This window comes from Equus quagga, chromosome 4 (assembly GCF_021613505.1).
Source record: "Equus quagga isolate Etosha38 chromosome 4, UCLA_HA_Equagga_1.0, whole genome shotgun sequence".
Lineage (NCBI taxonomy): Eukaryota > Metazoa > Chordata > Mammalia > Perissodactyla > Equidae > Equus > Equus quagga.
The window spans coordinates 140,295,204-140,313,177 of NC_060270.1; the positions used below are offsets into that span (position 1 = coordinate 140,295,204).

The window sequence follows — 17,974 nt, forward strand, 5'->3', positions numbered from 1 at the left end:
TCGGGGAGCTGTCCCTCGACCAGCCTATCCAAGGCTTCCCGACTCCCACCCAGTGCCGTCACCCGTTCAGTTCTTCACGGACTCATTCCGGGCCTCCGGTAGACGCGGAACGACTGTTCGCTAAGTGAGCTCCATCTGCACTCTCTGGCCCCAACTTCCACCTCCCCGGAATTGAAGGTGCAGGCGCTCCGGCAGCCTCCCAACGCCGCCTAACGCGGGGCGCACAACGCGGGGAAGACAAGAACGCTCCGCAAGAAGACACCCCGGCGTTCGCCCCGGGCTGCCGCCGGCGGGACGCTCTCTGACCCGAGGCGGCTGTCGCCTGGCCCTGCAGCGCGAGCGGCAGCACCGGGGCGTCCCCCGCGCGACCTTGGGCCGGCTGCGCGCGTCCTCCCGACCTCCGCACGGCGAGGGCGCACGACCGGGGCCACAGCACGCGAGCGGAGGCGGCCGGCCACGCCGGGCGGCGTGGGCGGGGGCCTAGGCGCCGACACGAGCGCCTCCGCGGAGGGTGCCCGCCCTGCCCGCAGAGCGGCGGTCGTCGGGTCCCCGCCTCCCGTGCCCGCGCCGTCGGGCCGGCGCCCGGGTCCCGAGGAGGCGGGGAGAGCCGCCCAGTCAAGGACACGAGCAGAAGAGGGCGCCGAGCCGAGCAAACAGCTCGTCCCGAAACACAGCCCCGCGGCCGAGGCAGCTCGGCCCCGGCACCCAACACGACCTCACCTCGCCCCTGCAGCCGCCGCTGCCGCCGCCGCCCCGCTGAGCCGTCAGCACCCCACCGACCCTCCGCGGCCGCCCGCCTACTCAATATGGCAGCCTCGGCGCCCTCCCTCACCGCGCCTGAGAACGGGAAGCCAAGAGGGCCGCAAATCCCCGCTTCGACAACGTCCCGCGGACACTGAGTTCGGCAATTTCCGTCAGCTGGACAGGGGGCGGGGCAGAGGGCGCAGCGGCCGGGAGGAGGAGCTGGCAGGGCAGGACCCGCAGTTCCGCCGGAAGTGCCGGGAGGGTGGGGCCGAGTGTCTTCGGTCATCTCCGGCGCCTCAAGGGGCGGTTCCCGTAATCTTCGGAGCCGTGGCGGCACAAATTAAGAAGTACCCTTCTTATCCATTAATTTCCAAACACAAAGAAAGGCCCGCGCGTAGTTTGGGGGCCGCCTAACCCAGAGCCCCCCATGTCTACATTGGGGACGAAGACTATCAACGCACTCTGACCTTTAACCTCGGCCAGTGCGCGGAAGGAGGCGCCCGCGGCTATATAAGGCGCTTTCCGGCCTTTTGCGGCCCTTTTTCCGCCGCCGCGCTCCTCGCTGCGCCGCGCCTCGCAGCGCCATGGGGTTCGGGGATCTGAGGAGCGCTGCCGGCCTCCAGGTGCTCAACGATTACCTGGCGGACCGGAGCTACATCGAGGGGTGAGGGCCGGGCGCGGGGCGCGGGCCGGGGACGCGGCTTCCCGCGCTGGCTCCCCCGGGCGCCGGGCCTCCGCGTGGGCAGTGCCTGCGGCCTAGGTCCCCGGGAGGGCGGGCGGGCGAGGGGCCGGTAACGGCCGGCGGGCCCGGGGGACGGGCCGGGCGCTGAAGCCTGCGTGACTGTCGCCGCAGGTTCGTGCCGTCGCAGGCGGACGTGGCCGTGTTCGAGGCGGTCTCCGGGCCGCCCCCCGCCGACCTGTGCCATGCGCTGCGCTGGTACAACCACATCAAGTCGTACGAGAAGGAGAAGGCCAGGTGAGCGGCGGGGGCGGGGCGCGAGCTCGGCGCGGGCAGAGCGTGGCGGGCTGTCTGCTGGCCGGGGCGCTGCGGCGCGGAAACGTGCTCGGAAAGTGGCCGGTGGGCCCTCCCAGGGGCGGGGCGCTGATGGTGCCGCTGGAACGCTCTGCAGGGTCTTGCTGCAGACGTGAGTTTCTCCGTAACATAGCAGCGCTTGTAGAAGGGGGCATGGTTTCTCCGTCTCTGCAAAACGTTTGGCAGAACCGTGGTAGTTGGCGGTCAGATCCTCAGCGACCCTTTCTGTGCCTGGTTCCCTGGTCACAAGGCTGGCCTTTTCCGCGACTAACGGGACCCGGCTCACCTTATTTCCTGGGGAAGTTATCACTGAGCGTCTGTGGCTTGAGAAGGCCGGGAGGCTGCAGCCCTCCGTCTTCTCGCGGAGCAGGTGGAACCTGGACAGCAGCAGCTCAGCGGGCCCGCCCCGCCGCTGATCCTGACCTGAGGGCCCGCCGCTGCGGGGAGGGGGCTGCTCCTTCAGCCCTTGGCCCTTCCTCTGAAGCTGCCAGTGCGGCTGCAGGTGTGGGGAAGGGGGCTCCGGTTCACTCGGGAAGGGACTGAGCGTACCTAAGCTCTCCCACGAGTCCCCGCTCTGAAAGAACAATCGTGGCGTCCTCCTTGCTCCTAATGTTTGCTGGGGGAGGAGTTAAAGCACGTGAAACTGCCCCCCTGCGAGTTTTGAAGGGTAGGTAGGCTCTTAGTCCAAAAGGGGTCTGTGGATAAGTGGTTTAGTAGTCGTTGAATTTACGTTTTTTTCAAGTCTGCCAGGAGTGAAGAAAGCTTTGGGCAAGTATGGTCCTGCGGATGTGGAAGACACCACAGGAAGTGGAGCTACCGATAGTAAAGACGACGATGACATAGATCTCTTTGGGTCTGATGACGAGGAGGTAGGCAAAATCGATGGGTGTGTGGATCATTGTGCTTAAGCGCAGGCTCTGTGGCCACATTGCTTGGGTTTGAATCCTGGCCTCACTTTATTACTTGCCTTTTAAGAATTGTCACCTGTTACATGATGAATAAAATCAAATCACCATCTTTCGGCTGAGCTCCTGATGGATTTGCTTTTTTCTGATACAGTTGGTCTTGGTTGTAGACCCCACCAGCTTTAAGCTGAGGAACAGCCAGCTTTGTGAAATGTATCAATTTTTTCTTTGCAGGAAAGTGAAGAAGCGAAGAGGCTAAGAGAAGAACGCCTTGCACAGTATGAGTCAAAGAAAGCCAAGAGTAGGTCCTTTGATAATTTGAGTTGATCCTTTCACAATAATCTGAGTGATCTTTGTCAAAGGTTGATCCCCGGAGTAATGTCCTCCATGTTGGTGGAGCAGGTCGGTGTTTGAAGCCCCCTGTAGGGGTGGCTCCCACTGTCCCCACAGCTCCTGGGCCGCAGCTGTTCTCACGGCAGCAGCTGTGGCATTCCTCTGTGGGAGAGAAACTGTTACACGATTGAAACCGCTTTCTTAGCAAAACAGAAAGCGGGCATGTGTGTGACAAACACAGGATGTGTGAGTTTGGTGTGGCTGAGGAGATGATGCGTTTGAAACATTTTGTTAAGTTTCTTGGACTAGGGTAAAAAAATATAATTCAGCATTTGAATAATGTTTCTTGTACTTTTTTGTTAGAACCTGCACTTGTTGCCAAGTCTTCCATCTTACTAGATGTGAAACCTTGGGATGACGAGACAGACATGGCGAAGCTGGAGGAGTGCGTCAGAAGCATTCAAGCAGACGGCTTGGTCTGGGGCTCCTGTGAGTTTACTCTTTGCTTTTTTGAAACTGACGTCTGGAATTCACATATAGTTTCAACCTTGACTAATCAGGACGGTTCTAACTAAGATTTTTCTTAATGCTCTTTTCAGCTAAACTAGTTCCAGTGGGGTATGGAATTAAAAAACTTCAAATACAGTGTGTAGTTGAAGACGATAAAGTTGGAACTGATATGCTGGAGGAGCGGATCACTGCTTTTGAGGACTATGTGCAGTCCATGGATGTGGCCGCTTTCAACAAGATCTAAAACCCGTCGTGGATCGTTGCTCTTAAATAAAAGCTTGAAAGACAATTCTTTGTACATAGGAGGGTGTTATTTATATTCTTTCTGTTTTGCGGCAGGAAATTCAGTGGATGGGTAATTCATAAAGCGTTCTCGTTAGACATTTAGCCCAAAAAGGAGAAAACTATTACCAATACCTTAAATATACATAGGTATCGATTGGATTGTATAAACAAATTGATAGCAGTGGACTCACTTTTAGTATAATTTCTGTACCCATTAGTGATGTCCTCGGTAAGCATGATGGTACTGCTTTTACCACAGTATTTCAAATTTCCATCTTTGCCTCGTTTTTAAAAGAAATCAGGGAGATTAACTTCACTTGTGGACTTTTTAAAGATTGGCTCCTGAGCTAACAATGTTGCCAGGCTCAAGCTTTTCTTTTTTTTTTTGCTTTTTCTCCCCAACTCCCCCCAGTACATAGTTGTATATTTTAGTTGTGCTATGTGGGACACCGGCTTAAAACAGCCTAATGAGCGGTGCCATGTCTGTGCCCAGGATCTGAACCAGTGAAACCCCAGGCCGCCAAAGTGGAGCACACAAACATAACCACTCGGCCACCTGGCTGGCCCCTGGGCATTGTATTGAGTTTTGATTTTAGGTGATTGGGCCTGTGGGTTTATAATGGTTCTGACCTTGGCCTTTGCAAGGGGTTTCAAAGTTATTTGCTATCTCATCTGGTTCTCCTCAATGGGAATGTTGGGAATAAAAGAATCGTGAGAAATGAGTCGATACAGTTAAAGTGCTTAGGACAATACCAGGCACGTAGTGAATATTGTCACTTATTTGCCAGATAGCTAATAAAACATTTGTAGATAAAGGGATTAAATGCCAGGATTAAGACCATTCAGTGACTTAAATGGCTAGTGAAGTAATTTGTTGTAACCTAGCATTTTCAAGTTGGGGGTTACTTGTGACTAAAAAATCGCACAGCTATAAATCCCACCTGAAAATAACGTGTTATGAGATGGGCTGTGCAGCATTAGTAAAGGACCCTAACCTCGAGGGAACCCGGATTCCCAGAATTTGTCATGAGTTTGTCAAGGCTGATGCAAATTAAAATAATGCCTCATACTGTTCAGGGGAAATTTGTTCTAAGTGTCGGGAGTGTCTTGGGAGGGAGGCTGTGGGCTGTGGGGCGTAGCCTGGCTTGGGTGTGGAGGTGGGACGGTAGTTACGTCTGGAAATGGGTTGAGCCTACACAGGACCTCAGTGCTCAGGTGGTGCTGCAGCTAAGTGTGCCCAGGTGAGGGCAGTGTGTTCAAGTGAGGGTCAGACTGCAAACAGCTGCATCTTAACAGTCACTTGGGGATATATGGCACACTTGATTATTTTTTTTTACTGTGGCAGGTTTTACAAAAGAGTTTGGGAATCGCTGACCTCCGAAGGTCTCATTTTGTAGTCTTTGTAATCTCTTTGTAGACCAAAGAGATTAAATGGTTTGTTTAAGGTCCAAATTCTCCTAGCAAAGCCAGGCGATGCTGAGTTTTTTGGTTCTCAGTTTGATTTTGTTTCTGTATGACTACCTTGAATGTGGGAAATTGGTAAATTCTGAGGGGAATTTATTTAATCAGACGTGTGTACTGATGAATAAAAGCATCTTCACTAAACGATATTAGTCCAACAGGTCCAGTCTAAAATCACGGGAACTGTTCAGGTTGTCAGTATCATGAGAGCCGGCAGAGGGCAGTGCTGGCTTTCTGGAGAACAGCGTGGGTGTTCTGGAAGTGCTGCTGTGGACAGGGATGCAGTAACTATGAGTAGTAAGTAGCCTCGAATAACTCACCATGGTTGACCTGGTAAAGGGAGTGAGTACCAAATGGCTTGACCAAAATGTTAAGTATTGATGAAAACTATTAGCAACAAAAAACTGAAAAATTTGGTTAAAGGTAAAAGGAGTTTTAAAAATTTAGAACAGCTGATTCAGACTACAGCTGTCTTGTAAGTCTTAAAATATATGAAGCATGTGACTTTAAAGTCTTGATTCCATGGCCTTGAATAAAAAATAAATTTAATGGTATCTTAATTTTAAAAAGTAGATAATAACATAGTTCAAAATTCAAGAGGTTGTTCAGTGAAGTCTCCCTTGTCCTGCAGGCTTCCCGCCACTCCCGTAAAAGCGACCAATTTCGCAGGTTCTCAGGTCCTCGCAGTCCTAGTGTAAGCACATGCACAGGCTGGCCAGCACACAACACGGACTGCCCCGTGCGCTCTGTCCACGGAGACACTCTCTCTGTTCTGGAGATGAGCTCTATCTTGGACATTCCTTATCAGTACTTAGGAGGCTCCCTCATGTTTTAACAGTTGCTTAACCCATTGTCTCCTTTGTCTTAACCCATTGTCTTGTTTAAGCAAAGCCTATTTGTTGGATCTTTAGGTTGCTTCCAATTTGGGGCTGTAATGAGCAGTGCTCACATTGGCTGTGAGCCAGTGTACTGAATGAACCATTCTTGAACCAGTGGGCCCAGAAATGGGTATATGTAAAGAGATGTTTTTGTTTCTGGCTGTGAAGTGGAAGACAAAAAATAAAAGAGCCTGTCTTTTTTTGCACGCTCCATGGCAAGTGATGACAGTGACTCTGAAACCTTGTTTGTTTTTCATATTCAGCACCCCTAGCACAGGGCTGGGCATACTGTGGGAATTCACAACTGGTCCATTCAGTATCACTGTTAGATGCTGTAAAAACACAAAGGGGAGTTAAGAAAATGACTCTAGAGAAGTGGTTCAAACACATAAAATTGTTAAGGATAAAAGTCATTGTAATTGAGCAAGTAATCCAAAAGTGCAGAGGGTGATTGAAGCTTAGACTTGAATAAAAGTTTTTTAGAGGGATTGAGCCGGATGGACCTGAATCAGCAATTCATTAAAAAAAGAGAGAATGTTGCAGGAGGGTGGGAAAGGCGGAGTACTAAGGGCAGGGGTGAGAACAGAGCTGGGGGCCGCCCTTAGACCTGTCTGGCAGGGTTTGCAGTTCAGTCTGGGGTTAGTTAGGGTGGCGCCAGTTGTAGAGGCGTGTAAATTACAGGGTGGCGTGTTCTGAGAGGGTGATGGGGAGCCCTGATGGTTTCCAAGACAGGCTGACAAGACAAAGGCAGGCCTCTCAGGGAGATGGTGTGGAGGGAAGCAGGGAGATGAAAGGACTGCTCCATAACATAAATGGAAATGGCTAAGTTGTGGCATATAGACTCAATGAAGTATTTTATCAGTTTAATATAATTTAAAAAGTAATGGAGACTATAGCAAATTGAAAAACTCTTGATTTTTCATTGACTATTACTATGAAAAGATATGCTTATAGGCAGACACAAATACAAAGAGTTGCATTAGTGTTTAAAGATACATTTATGTATATTTTTCCAAACAAATGCAATTTGGCACTGGAAATTACTGTCCTTAAAATAAAAAAGTAAAACAATATATGCCTCATACCCGTTGTCTGATTTGCCCCCACTATAAGTCTGTGAGATGAACAAAGCAGACACTGTCCTCGCCATGTGCAGATGAGGAAACGACTCTGCAAGACGACTTGCCCGGGTGTTTACCTAGTGAGTGAGAGGAGGAACTCGGACCCAGCTCTTCATAGGCTGGAGAATGTGCTGGCAATGAAATGGGAAAGTTTTTCATCCCTGCCTTTAGAAAATTAAATCCTGTTCCTTCAATGTGACCCTTGCTTCATGCCCTCAATAAGTGAGAGAAGGTAATGTCACGTAAGGGGTAGACTTAAAATGGAAATTGAGACTGATCGACAGGCATTCTCCCGTTAGCTGCTCTGCATGGATGATAAGAGTTGCATTCGGGAAACGTCCCCAATAAGAATCTGTTATTTGGAATGTCATTGGCTTGAATGGCATTCAGTAAAGTAAAAATCAGAGGGAAATGTCCCTAGACTTCTGACTGCACCCTAAAAAGCGGCACTGCCATGTGAGAGAATACTGAAGAACTGGAGTACTATTCAGTCTGGCACTAACTTGTGAGTCTTTTGTCCTCGCTTTGTCCCCATGGCACAAATGAGACTGGACTCTTGTGAACACAGCCAGTGTTTTCCAACCTCTGAACATTTGCTCTCGCTGTGCCACCTACCTGAAACAGCCTCTTCCCAGAGGCACTTGGTAAAATTGTAGCCATTCTTCAAGATGCAGTTCACATGCCTCTTTCAAGAAGACTTTGATTCTGCTCCTTCTTGCCCCTTGCAGCCTACCAGCCTGTAACTCTTTACAGCACTTATAAACTTGTTTTTAGTGTCGTTCCCTTGTTCTTCCTATGAGATGCCACGTTCATTCAAGAGGAGGGAGGGATCTCCCATTTACTGAGTGGTCCTGGGTCAGAAGGTGCTGGCAGTTTCACTGAGTAATTCTGGGTGACATCTATCAGGTATTTGTAGGGCTAAGCGCCGCTGTATAAGTGCTTTACCTGCATCGGCTCATTTAGTTTTCACGGTGACCCTATGTGGCAGGTGCTACTATTGCTATAGGCATTTTGCAGACAGGGAAGACAGGTATAGAAATGTGAATTAATTTACCAAAGCCACAGCCCTGAGAGCTAGTGGGGCCATGATTGAAATCCAGGTACCCTGCCTCGGGAGCCCTGGGGCTTGCCCTTTGTTTGGAAGAGCTGCCTCCTATTGAGGAGGAGACACATCTGTCTCCCTGAGGCTGGCCCGGGCACTGGGAACCTGGGGATCCTCACTCCCCTCCCTCGCTTCCTCCCCGTGTCCCTCCTGCCCGTCCCCTCTCCATCCCCTCTGTCCTTTCAGTCATCATCCTGCTCTCGGTCCTTAGACCGCTGGAGATTCCAGCTGCTGGGCGAGGCTTGATGTTGCCAAGCCCTTCCTTGAAGCTGAGAAACATTTACTCCGCTCTCTGCTGGGAGGTTGCCCGCACCAGCTGCTACTTTCGCCTGGTGGGCTCCTGTTACATGCCCACTATCAGCTGTGTTAAAAGGCACTGAAACTGGAATTCTTAGTCTGGGGTCTAAAGACTCCCTGAAGTATTGTTTAAAAGCATTTTTCTGGGGTAAGGACCCATTACTTTCATTGGATCCTCAAATGAATTCAGAGTTCCTCTAAGACCTTTCTAGACCTTAAGGCATTTTTCTTTTTTGGAAGCCCCAGTTCTCATATCAAACATGGAAACATTGAAATCCCATATTATATATGAGTTTTTATATAATTACAAAATACTTCATTTGAGTAACTGATATAAAGGCATATTTTGTAGGCATGTAATTAAGTATTTATTAATTGTGACTTTTCAGGCTTCCTTCTTGTATTTTAGAGCCAATAATATTTTTTAAGAAGTCAAATATTTTCATCGGCCCTTGAAAACTCACAGGCCAGGATGCTGTGCCTGCTGAGTGGAATGAGAAAAGCAGCTCCACCTGCTCCCTGACCCACAGAGGCCAGGAAGCGAGTGCCGCCCTGAGGTGCAGCTTCTGGAACACCACCTGCTCTGTCATTTTCTCCTGCCCTTGGTGGCTTCCTCCTCTTCCTGCTCCTCAGCCTTCCTCCTTCTCTGTCAGCCTTGAGAGTCTCCCCCTTTGCCCAAACTAAGGATGAGCCCACGGAACCTCTGTCATGGATCCTCCAGCTTTTCTCTTGATTCTGGGAAACGAGGGCCAACGGGAACACAGAGTGGAACATCTCGAACCCTGCTGGTGGAGGGGGCACATTCAAGGGCTGTTCAGAAGCCAGAAACTCACGATGATCCTTTCTCCTGCCTTCTCTACCCCGTCCTGGATTTGGCAGAAACCATAAAGTTTGGGAATGACAGAAGTTTGGGATATGCTGAGCTATGCCACCCATTTTCTTGGAATAATTTCCAAAACCAGGTCTAGTTGTTGCATGGGGCTAACAGTAAAGAACATAGCCAATAAATGATCTGATTTTAGCATTTCCAAAAACTAGGAGATGAAATAAAAAAGGATACCGATTCAAAAAATAACATGGCTCCCCTCACAACTTTCTAAATAAAATTGAGAAATTGTAGAAAATTAAATATGTTTTAAAAATTACAGTGATAGCAGAGTTTGAATGCATACAAGGGTCCCAGAGGAGACAGGGGGCAGGAGCAGGGGCCTTAGGGAACCCCAGAGGCAGGACACAGATTCACAGTGTTTCTTCACCTCCAACTGCATGCCATCTCCCTTTCTGAACAACCTGCACTTTTCCTGGCTCTCTCTTGGCACTTATTACTGTCCCTTTGTTCTAGAATCCTTTTTGTGTAGGTGTGACTCACTGTCTAACATGTAAATACCCCAAGCGTTTTGGCATCTCTCTCCTATGGTTCTGTATGCCTCTTAGGTGCTCATCTATTTGGTAAAGGGAGAAATGAATAGGGGTCAAATGCTTTACAGTCTAAAATGCAACAGATTTGCACCATGAAGAGGTCACTGACTTAAAGGTGTGCTTTACTGGTCTTATACTGGTGTCCATAGTTACAGGAACAGAAGCTGGAAATACATCAATGTCGTACATGCTTGCTTTTTCTCAAATCATTCTAAGATTGGGCTGACCTACCTACTATCTGGATGTCAGTGTTTCATTTTTATAGCCATCTTACACATACTTGCACTTACCCAAAATTTTCCAAGAACATTTCTATTTATAATGATACCGTGGGGGATTAGAGATGGGAGTATGTCCCCATCGAGAACTGGGGTTCATGTCCCCTCCCCTGGAATCTGAGCTGGCCTGTGACTGCTTTGACCAACAGAATATGGTGGAAGTGACACTGTGCCAGGGTCTGGCATAGCCTTTCAGAGGACTGGAAATGTCCACCTTGGTCTCTGGGAGCCCTAAGTTGCCATATAAGAAGTCTGGCCACCCTGAGGGGCCATGCCAGAGTACCTGTGTGGAGAAAGAAGAGGAAAGTAAAGAGGAGGGAAGGAGAGGAGGAGAAGGAAGGGGGAGAGGAGGGGAGAGTGCTGCTCAGCTGGTCCCCAGCTGTTCAGACTGCAGCCCTTGAGGTCACCCCAGTCCCCCTGAGGCTCCAGACATCTTGAAGCAGAGACCACCCTCCCTTCTGTGCCCTGCTTGAATTTCTGACCTCGGAATTGTGAAGTCTAACAATAAATTCTTGTTTTAAGTAACTGGATCTTGGGGCAGGTAACCAAGCATTAATAATTAACTGAAACAATGTTTTAAACTACTATAACCAACTATTATTTTAATTCATAAATGTATGTACACAGATTACATGAAATAAAGGAATTGAGTACATATGTTGCACTTTAAGAATATGTCTGATAGGTTACTTGTTGAAAATGAAAGGATCTTAAGCAAACATTTTAACATTTTTTGAAATTAGTCATATATTTAAGATTTGGGACTTTTAAAAAATTATTAAAATTGAAAAAATAATGTGTTGATTAATCCACTATAGTATGATTAGCAAGAATGACACAGATAATGTAAGTTGCAGGGAAAACAATGAAGATCCTTCCTAAGTTTTATATTCACCCAAAAGTGTGATGCCGATAAACTGACCAAAAACAACAAAAAGATAAGGTCTTGTATCTTGCAACCGGATAAGCTGAAACTGTGTGTACAGGGACCCACACAAGCGCCTTCTACTGATCTGTGGGAGAGGAACAATTCACTGGGCTGTCTCCAGGAGATGTGCATGCTTGGTCTCAGAGCTCCTGAGCTGTTCGCTCACTGTGCCAGAGCAGCTCACCTCCCACAGGGTGTTCTTGAGAATCTCAGCAACCGAGGCCCGAAAGTGCACTTGGAACTTCTTGCTAATTAGGACATAAAGGATGGGGTTCAAGCAACTGTTGAGGAACGCCAAGCTGGTGGAGAGGGGGATTCCAGCCTGCAGCACCTGGTGGAAGGAGCCATTGTGGTGAATCGTGAGCTCCCAAATGCTAAACAGATGATAAGGAGTCCAGCAAATCAAAAAGGCCGTGACCACAGCCAGGATGGTCCAGAAATGCTTACTGGAGATCACGATACTTCGCTTCTTCACCTTCAAGATGAGACACAAGTAGCAAATGCTCATTGTCAGCAGAGGGAAGAGGTAGCCAATGATTACTTTCACCCAGGTCAGAACGTGGTGCCTCATCTCAATGAGGTCAGGGTCGTGCTCGTGGAAATTGTTATAGCAAAGAGTGCGGTTATCAAACTCCAGAGTGTCCCGGAAGTAGAGGGCAGGACTACCCATTAGTGAAGCCAAAAGCCAAACGAATATAATAACAATCAGGGCGTTCCTTAGGGTTCGGTTCCGATGAGATAAGACAGGATGGATCAAGTGGATATAGCGGTCCAGGCTGATCACCGTCAGGAAAAACACACTGGCAAACATGTTCAACTGGGCAATGAAGGAATTGGCTTTGCACAACCAGATGCCAAAGGGCCAGTGGAAATTCATAGCCACATAGGAGATGTACAGGGGCAAGAAGAGTAGAAAGATGAAATCCGCAATGGCCAGATTGAGGAACCAGAGAGTGGTGACTGTCTTCTTCCACTTGAATCCCGTGAACCAAATGACGATGGCATTTCCTGGGATGCCCAGCACAAATGCTAAGCAGTATAACACCAGGGAGACCCAGTGAGCAATTCCCAGGTGGACTTTCTCCTCCAAATCAGCCTCTGGGGAGTAATATTCCAGGGCATAAGAATAGTTCTCAAATTCTTCAAATAATGTTTCCTCTAGATCCTCCATGACCTTGCTAAGTGGAGAATGAAGAACTCTATAGACGCAAATTTAAAAAGAAAGAAAACAATTGTTAAAAGAAGAAGAAATCTTTGGTGAATGATAAGGAACACAAGGATAAGAATATTTCATCTTATGAACTGGAAATAGTATATTTCTTGGTAGGACTTGTGCTTACACTCCACGTGTCCAAGTCTTGGTGGACCTCAGTTTCACTCTGATTATTCTCAAAGGTGTGAGAGTCCATTTTTGTATTCGGTAAGTGCTAAATTAAGATGTTGACTCTACAGGTGCGATTCCTCCATTCACAATGCTTGTAGGGCTGACCAGAGAGAATCTAACATTCAACGAGCATTTATTAGGTTCTTACTCTGCATTATTATTTTATGGAAGATGCAAAAGAAAATAAATGAATACTTACATGGTGGTGACTTCAAAATCCTTATTTGTACCCTGACTTCTTAAGCTTTAGACAGAGTTCCAACTGCTTCCTCAACCCACCCACCTGGATCTCACTGGCAAGCCCTGGAGATTTTGACCCACTATTTTGCACCCAACGATGTTTTGATTCTACTTTATGAATGCAAACATGTTCATAAGAATTAGATCAATGCGGAAGGCTTTCAACCAAAAGGAATCTTTTGGAGTAAACTTGACTATGACCGTTTAATTTCTATATTAATTTCCTATAGAGTACAGTTAACCTTTATTTAAATTTTTATTTTATTGAAATTCCTTTCTTTTGAGTTCTTTTCTAGATTTACAACAAAGATTTGGTTTATTATTAATCAGTTTTATTTTGTTTATTTTTCTCCCTACCAAATCTTGCCTATTATAATTTCACCTAAAGTTTTCTTTTGTGGCCCCTTTTTCTTTTCTCCTTCAAGGCCAGTTTTCCTGGGTTCAGAAAACTTAAATGTCAATTTTTCAATCAAAACAAAGTTTACTGGGTGCAATTTTAGCTTCATTAATTTTATTTTGTGTTGTTTCCATCTGTAGTATTGAAAATCAAGTAGAAAAAAGATTTAGTTGTATTCATTTCATGGAGCTACAACCATTAATGGGGCAAATATGTAAGATTTGGTGTTACAGTAGGGTTGGAAGGAAGAGGTTAAACATCTTGTGTTGCTCAGAGCATCTCAAACTCAATTTGGCTAACACTGAATTCATCATCCTACCTAAAATCATTTGAAGAATCTGGCAGGGCATAATTAGGAAACAAAAGCAATTCATTAGCATCCTCCCAACCCCAGACCCAGCCAACTTCACTTTATTTTTCAATATTCAGCTCCAATGCCCCCTTTTCTTGGAAACATTTCCTGACATTTTCTTCCCCCAGACAACTATAACAGTATTAATAACTATTATTATAAATAATAGTCAATGTTATTGGGAATTTACTAGGTGCCAGGCATATGTGATCTGATTTGATCCTCACAAGACTCTTATAAAGCAGGTAAGCACTATGATTATTTCCATTTATGGGAAAGGATCTGAGGCCTGGAGAAGCTTAGTGACTTGCTCCGGATCACATAGTCTGTAACTGGAGAGGCAGGACATGAACTGGGATCTCTTGGACCCAGAGCCTGAGCTCTTAATCACTGAGACATTGCCCTCTTCTGTCACACTTCTCCTTCATACTTAAAAAGCTACATTGTCACTGACTTATCTTTAATATCTGCCCCACTAAACTGTGAACTCCTTGAGAACAATAACTGTCATCTCCTTGCCCCATAGCGCCTAGTACAAGTCTTAACATATCACAGATGCTTAACATGTGTCTCATAAAGGATTGGCTCTGCCACGAGTCTGGTTCAGAACCAAATGTAATTTTAAAGAGGATCTGTGAATTCACCCCTAAGTCAGTGTCGCTGCCAGAATCTCTGGCCATGACCCACAGTTCTATCCCCAGGATCTTGGTTTGTTCTTGATACCAAGTCCTTTCCTTTGTGTCCTACTCCAGCAAGGAAGAATTGGCTTCTTGCTTGCTGCCCTGTTCTTTCAGGACTGGGATCTTACCCTGCCCTCTCCACCCTTTCTGGTGGCTGACCCTCCCCAGTGCCGAAGCCTTTCAAGCCTACTCTCTAACTCCCTGCCTTGGTTCTCTGCCTGTGTTCCAGGACACTCTTACCTTCCTCATGCCTAGGACCAGTTCTTTTAGGCTGTTAGCAATTCTGAAGCCCAGTGGCCCAGGTGGTGGTCTAAATCACCTTACAAAACCCTAAGCAGTGGAGTAGATGGAACCTCATTCCCCAAACATAGAAAGCCATGGAAACCCCCAAAGTACACACAACCACTATCCTCACGGAAAGTCAGGAGCCTTTTCTTTCCAATGTCCACTGACCCTGCTGGGCCAGAGTGATCACAGGGCCTGTGGAAGGACACCAACACCCGCTCTTCCCAGTTCTCTTGGGGCGGGGGAGGGACCTGGAGGATGAGTGACCTATCTGAACAGAATTCTTTTAAACTGAAAGCCCTGTGCCAGAGAGGTTCCTAATCTTCCAGAAAGCAGATGAGTTGATTAGATGCAAGGACAAGCTCAGGCTTGGAGAAGGATCTTCAGGAGGAGCAGAGTGCTGCCCAGCTGAATCCCTCATGGGAAAAATAAGCTAGGAATTCCCCTATGACTTAGACCAGATGTATCTGTGTGGTGATGATGAGGGGTAGGGGTGGGATGGAGAAGAGAGGGGTAAGGCAGAATTCAGCAATTGTCCTACCGAGTCCTTGGGGCAGACAGGGTTAATCCTGGAGGACATGTTCTTGTTTAATTATTATACCTTGTTTGTGTATCGCTTTAGTGGACAGGCACCTCCAGATCTAATCTACTTTCCAAATCTCCCTTGGATCTACCCAAATATCTAGAGACTAACTGTATTAGTTTCCTGGAGCTGCCATAACAGAGGACCCTAAACTGGGTGGCTTAAAATAACAAATGTATTGACTCACAGTCTGGATGCCAGAAGTCTGAGATCCAGGTGTGGGTAGGGTTGTTTCCTTCCGAGGGCTGTGAGGGAGAATCTGTCCATGTCTTTTGCCTTGATTTGGGTGTTTTCTGGCAAGCTTTGGCCTTCCTTGGCTTGTCCATACATCACCTTGATACTTGCCTTTATCTTCACAAGGTGTTCTCCCTGTGTGCATGTCTATCTCTGTGTCCGAATTTCCCCTTTTTATAAGGACACCAGTCCCACTGGATTAGGACTCACCCTAATGACCTCATTTTAACTTGATTACCTCCGTAAGGGCCCTATTTCCAAGTGAGGTCACATTGTGAGATACTGGGGTTTAAGACTTCAGCATGTCTTTTTGGGGGGGCCATAATTCAACCCATCACATTAACCTAGAGCTGGCAACCACCATTTCTGAACCCTGATCACTCATGCATTTAGCAAATATTTAGTAAGTGCCTACGTTTGTCTGGCACTATTCTAGCTGACTGGGATTCTTCACCAAATAAGACAACTTTTCTTCCTCTTAGATTTTAGGTTCTAGCAGGAGGAGATAGACAGTAAAAAAATAAACATAAGAAAAAAGCAAATTACATAGTGTATTAGATAACAAGTGCTGTAGAAAAATAGGGGGAAAGAACAGGATAAAGGGGATGGGAGAGGTGGTTTTAACCCTCAGTAAGGTGGTCAGAGAAGGACTCATTGAGAAGACGACAACTGCAAAGGCTTGAGGAGGTGAGGGAGTCAGTGATGCGGGTATTTCCAGGCAGAAGGAACAGCCAGTGCAAAGGCCCTGTGGCAGAAGTGTGTCTAACATTCCAGAAGCACTAAGGAGGCCAGTGTTTCTAGAACGTGGTGAGCAAGTGAACAAGGGGAGGATCAAAAGGAAAGAAGCACCAAGGATGTGGGAGCTCAGATCATGCAGAGGTTTGTAGGCACTGAAGAACTTCGGTTTTTACTCAAAGAGAAATGGAGGCTATTGAAGGACTCTGAGCAGAGGAAAAAGTAGTCTGCTTCATATTATAGAAAGATCCCTCTTTTCGCTATGTTGAAAATAGACTGAGTGTAGAAATAGGGAGACCAGTCAGGAGATTATTGCAATCATCCTGGCCAGAGAGAAGGGTGGCTTGGATCAAGGCGGTAGTGGTAGAAGCGATGAGAAAGGATTGAATTCTAGATATTTTGGAAATAGAGACAACAGATTTCTTAATGGACCGGATGTGGGGTGTGAGAGAAGAGTCAACAACGACCCCCAGACTTTGGGACCTTCTGTACCAGAGTCCAAGTCCCCCTAGTACCCTTTTCCTGCTCTTCTCACTGGCTGGATGAGGATGCAGTGCTAAGACATCTTGTACCATGTGGATGAGGAAAACATGGTTTTAAGCTTAGGCCCCTGGACGACCGCGTGGAGCAGAGCTGCCCTGCTTCTCTGGACCAGCTCCTTCTGGATGACTAAGTGAGAAAATATTTCCGCTGCTATTCTTTTGGGCTTTTGTTAAAGCAGTTGAACCTGTATCCTAACAAATTTACCTTCTCTAGGCCTTGCCTTTAAGCACTGTGATGGAGACCTGGCGGTACCAACCTCCTGTGAAAGATGCTGTAAGAAACCCTTGAGGTAGGAGCTCCTCCTAACAATGGTCCTGGCTTCCAGAAGCTTACCGGAAGAGAGAGAAGGGAGCTTATCTTAGGGAGAATGGAAAGAGGAAGAAGCTGGCTTGGTGAGGGGGTCTCTCTTACCCCAGCAAGGGTCAGGAAGCCATTTAAGAACCCCCGTTTTAACCATGGACACTGAATATGAGGGAGTTTTTGCAATTGACTATGGTGGGCTGGTAAGACTCCCGCTTTATAAGAAAATGAGGGGCAGGTCTTGAGTTGTGATGATACTAGACATGGACTGTTTGGGCAGAGTTAACGTCCTCTGCCCGTCGTTTCATAATGTAAATGCCCCCAGGGGCAGGCTGCCTTAGTGGGTGCAGTAGTCCAGGTTGGGGAGACGATGGGATTTGGGTGAACCCAAGAGCAGGAGACTTGCCTTCAGTGGACAGCAGCCACTCAGTTCTAGCCAATTGTTTCCACGTGGAAAATGAGGGCTTGGTGTTGCCAGAGTTTTTGAACAATGGCTGGATATCTATATTTTTAATGTGAAAAGTGTCCAACTTCTAAGCTACTCTTTTAAAACAAAATAGCCGTGGGCGTAGGTCCTAGTCTGTGACCCCTGGGGCAGACAAACTCTTGAAAACTTTGAGGTTTTCCACAGTGAAGAAGGAACCTACCCATTAGAATGGAAATAGCAACTCTGAGTTGGCCTCTGTGAATGACTTGCCCTCGGTCCCCAGAGAGACAGTCATAAGATTCAGTGCTGCTCAGAGGCCTCTGCAGAGACCCACTAACCTCGGGGTTGACAGAGGGGATTGACTGTAAGAGTTGGGCCAGCTCTTTTTCTCTCCAGGGAAAAAATGCCATGGACAAGTTCCTGACTTTACTGGGTTTCTATTAGTTCCCAAGGAGGACCCTGGAAGAAAAGCAAAAGCAATGGATCAGCCCCTAGGACTGGAGCTGTTCTTCGGAGCTGA

The 17,974-nt window shown here is 47.4% G+C and overlaps 3 protein-coding genes and 2 non-coding genes across 11 annotated transcripts in view; 3 read left to right on the top strand and 2 right to left on the bottom strand.

Moving 5' to 3' along the window:
• The window catches only part of NDUFS1 (NADH:ubiquinone oxidoreductase core subunit S1), a 28,272-nt gene extending 27,343 nt beyond the window's left edge, over nucleotides 1-929 (bottom strand). The window contains exon 1 of one of the 4 annotated variants that reach the window (XM_046658290.1): nucleotides 833-929. The gene's annotated coding sequence lies outside the window, so the exon portion shown is untranslated. Of the gene's footprint in view, nucleotides 1-62; nucleotides 209-720 lie in introns of those variants that run through there. The other 3 variants (XM_046658289.1, XM_046658291.1, XM_046658292.1) reach the window with 3 other exon arrangements.
• Nucleotides 930-1,247: 318 nt separating this feature from the next.
• EEF1B2 (eukaryotic translation elongation factor 1 beta 2) lies at nucleotides 1,248-3,814 on the top strand. The gene is made up of 6 exons (XM_046658295.1): nucleotides 1,248-1,408; nucleotides 1,598-1,720; nucleotides 2,520-2,646; nucleotides 2,917-2,983; nucleotides 3,379-3,504; nucleotides 3,615-3,814. Exons 1-6 carry the CDS (start codon nucleotides 1,329-1,331, stop codon nucleotides 3,767-3,769), a joined length of 678 nt encoding a protein of 225 aa, XP_046514251.1. The 5' UTR covers nucleotides 1,248-1,328; the 3' UTR covers nucleotides 3,770-3,814.
• Nucleotides 2,761-2,839, top strand: LOC124238794 (small nucleolar RNA SNORD51). Its single transcript, XR_006888394.1, has one exon. It is a non-coding gene; the product is annotated as a small nucleolar RNA SNORD51 (small nucleolar RNA).
• On the top strand, nucleotides 3,125-3,256 carry LOC124238798 (small nucleolar RNA SNORA41). The gene has a single exon (XR_006888399.1). It is a non-coding gene; the product is annotated as a small nucleolar RNA SNORA41 (small nucleolar RNA).
• A 6,679-nt stretch (nucleotides 3,815-10,493) lies between the features above and the next one.
• Nucleotides 10,494-17,974, bottom strand: part of CMKLR2 (chemerin chemokine-like receptor 2) — a 39,531-nt gene continuing 32,050 nt past the window's right edge. For 3 of the 4 annotated variants that reach the window (XM_046659806.1, XM_046659805.1, XM_046659807.1), the window contains one exon: nucleotides 10,494-12,493. In XM_046659806.1, coding sequence (XP_046515762.1) covers nucleotides 11,398-12,465 — 1,068 coding nt within the window. In that variant the 5' untranslated portion in view covers nucleotides 12,466-12,493 and the 3' untranslated portion in view covers nucleotides 10,494-11,397. The remainder of the gene's footprint in view (nucleotides 12,494-17,974) is intronic. The other variant, XM_046659804.1, reaches the window with a different exon arrangement.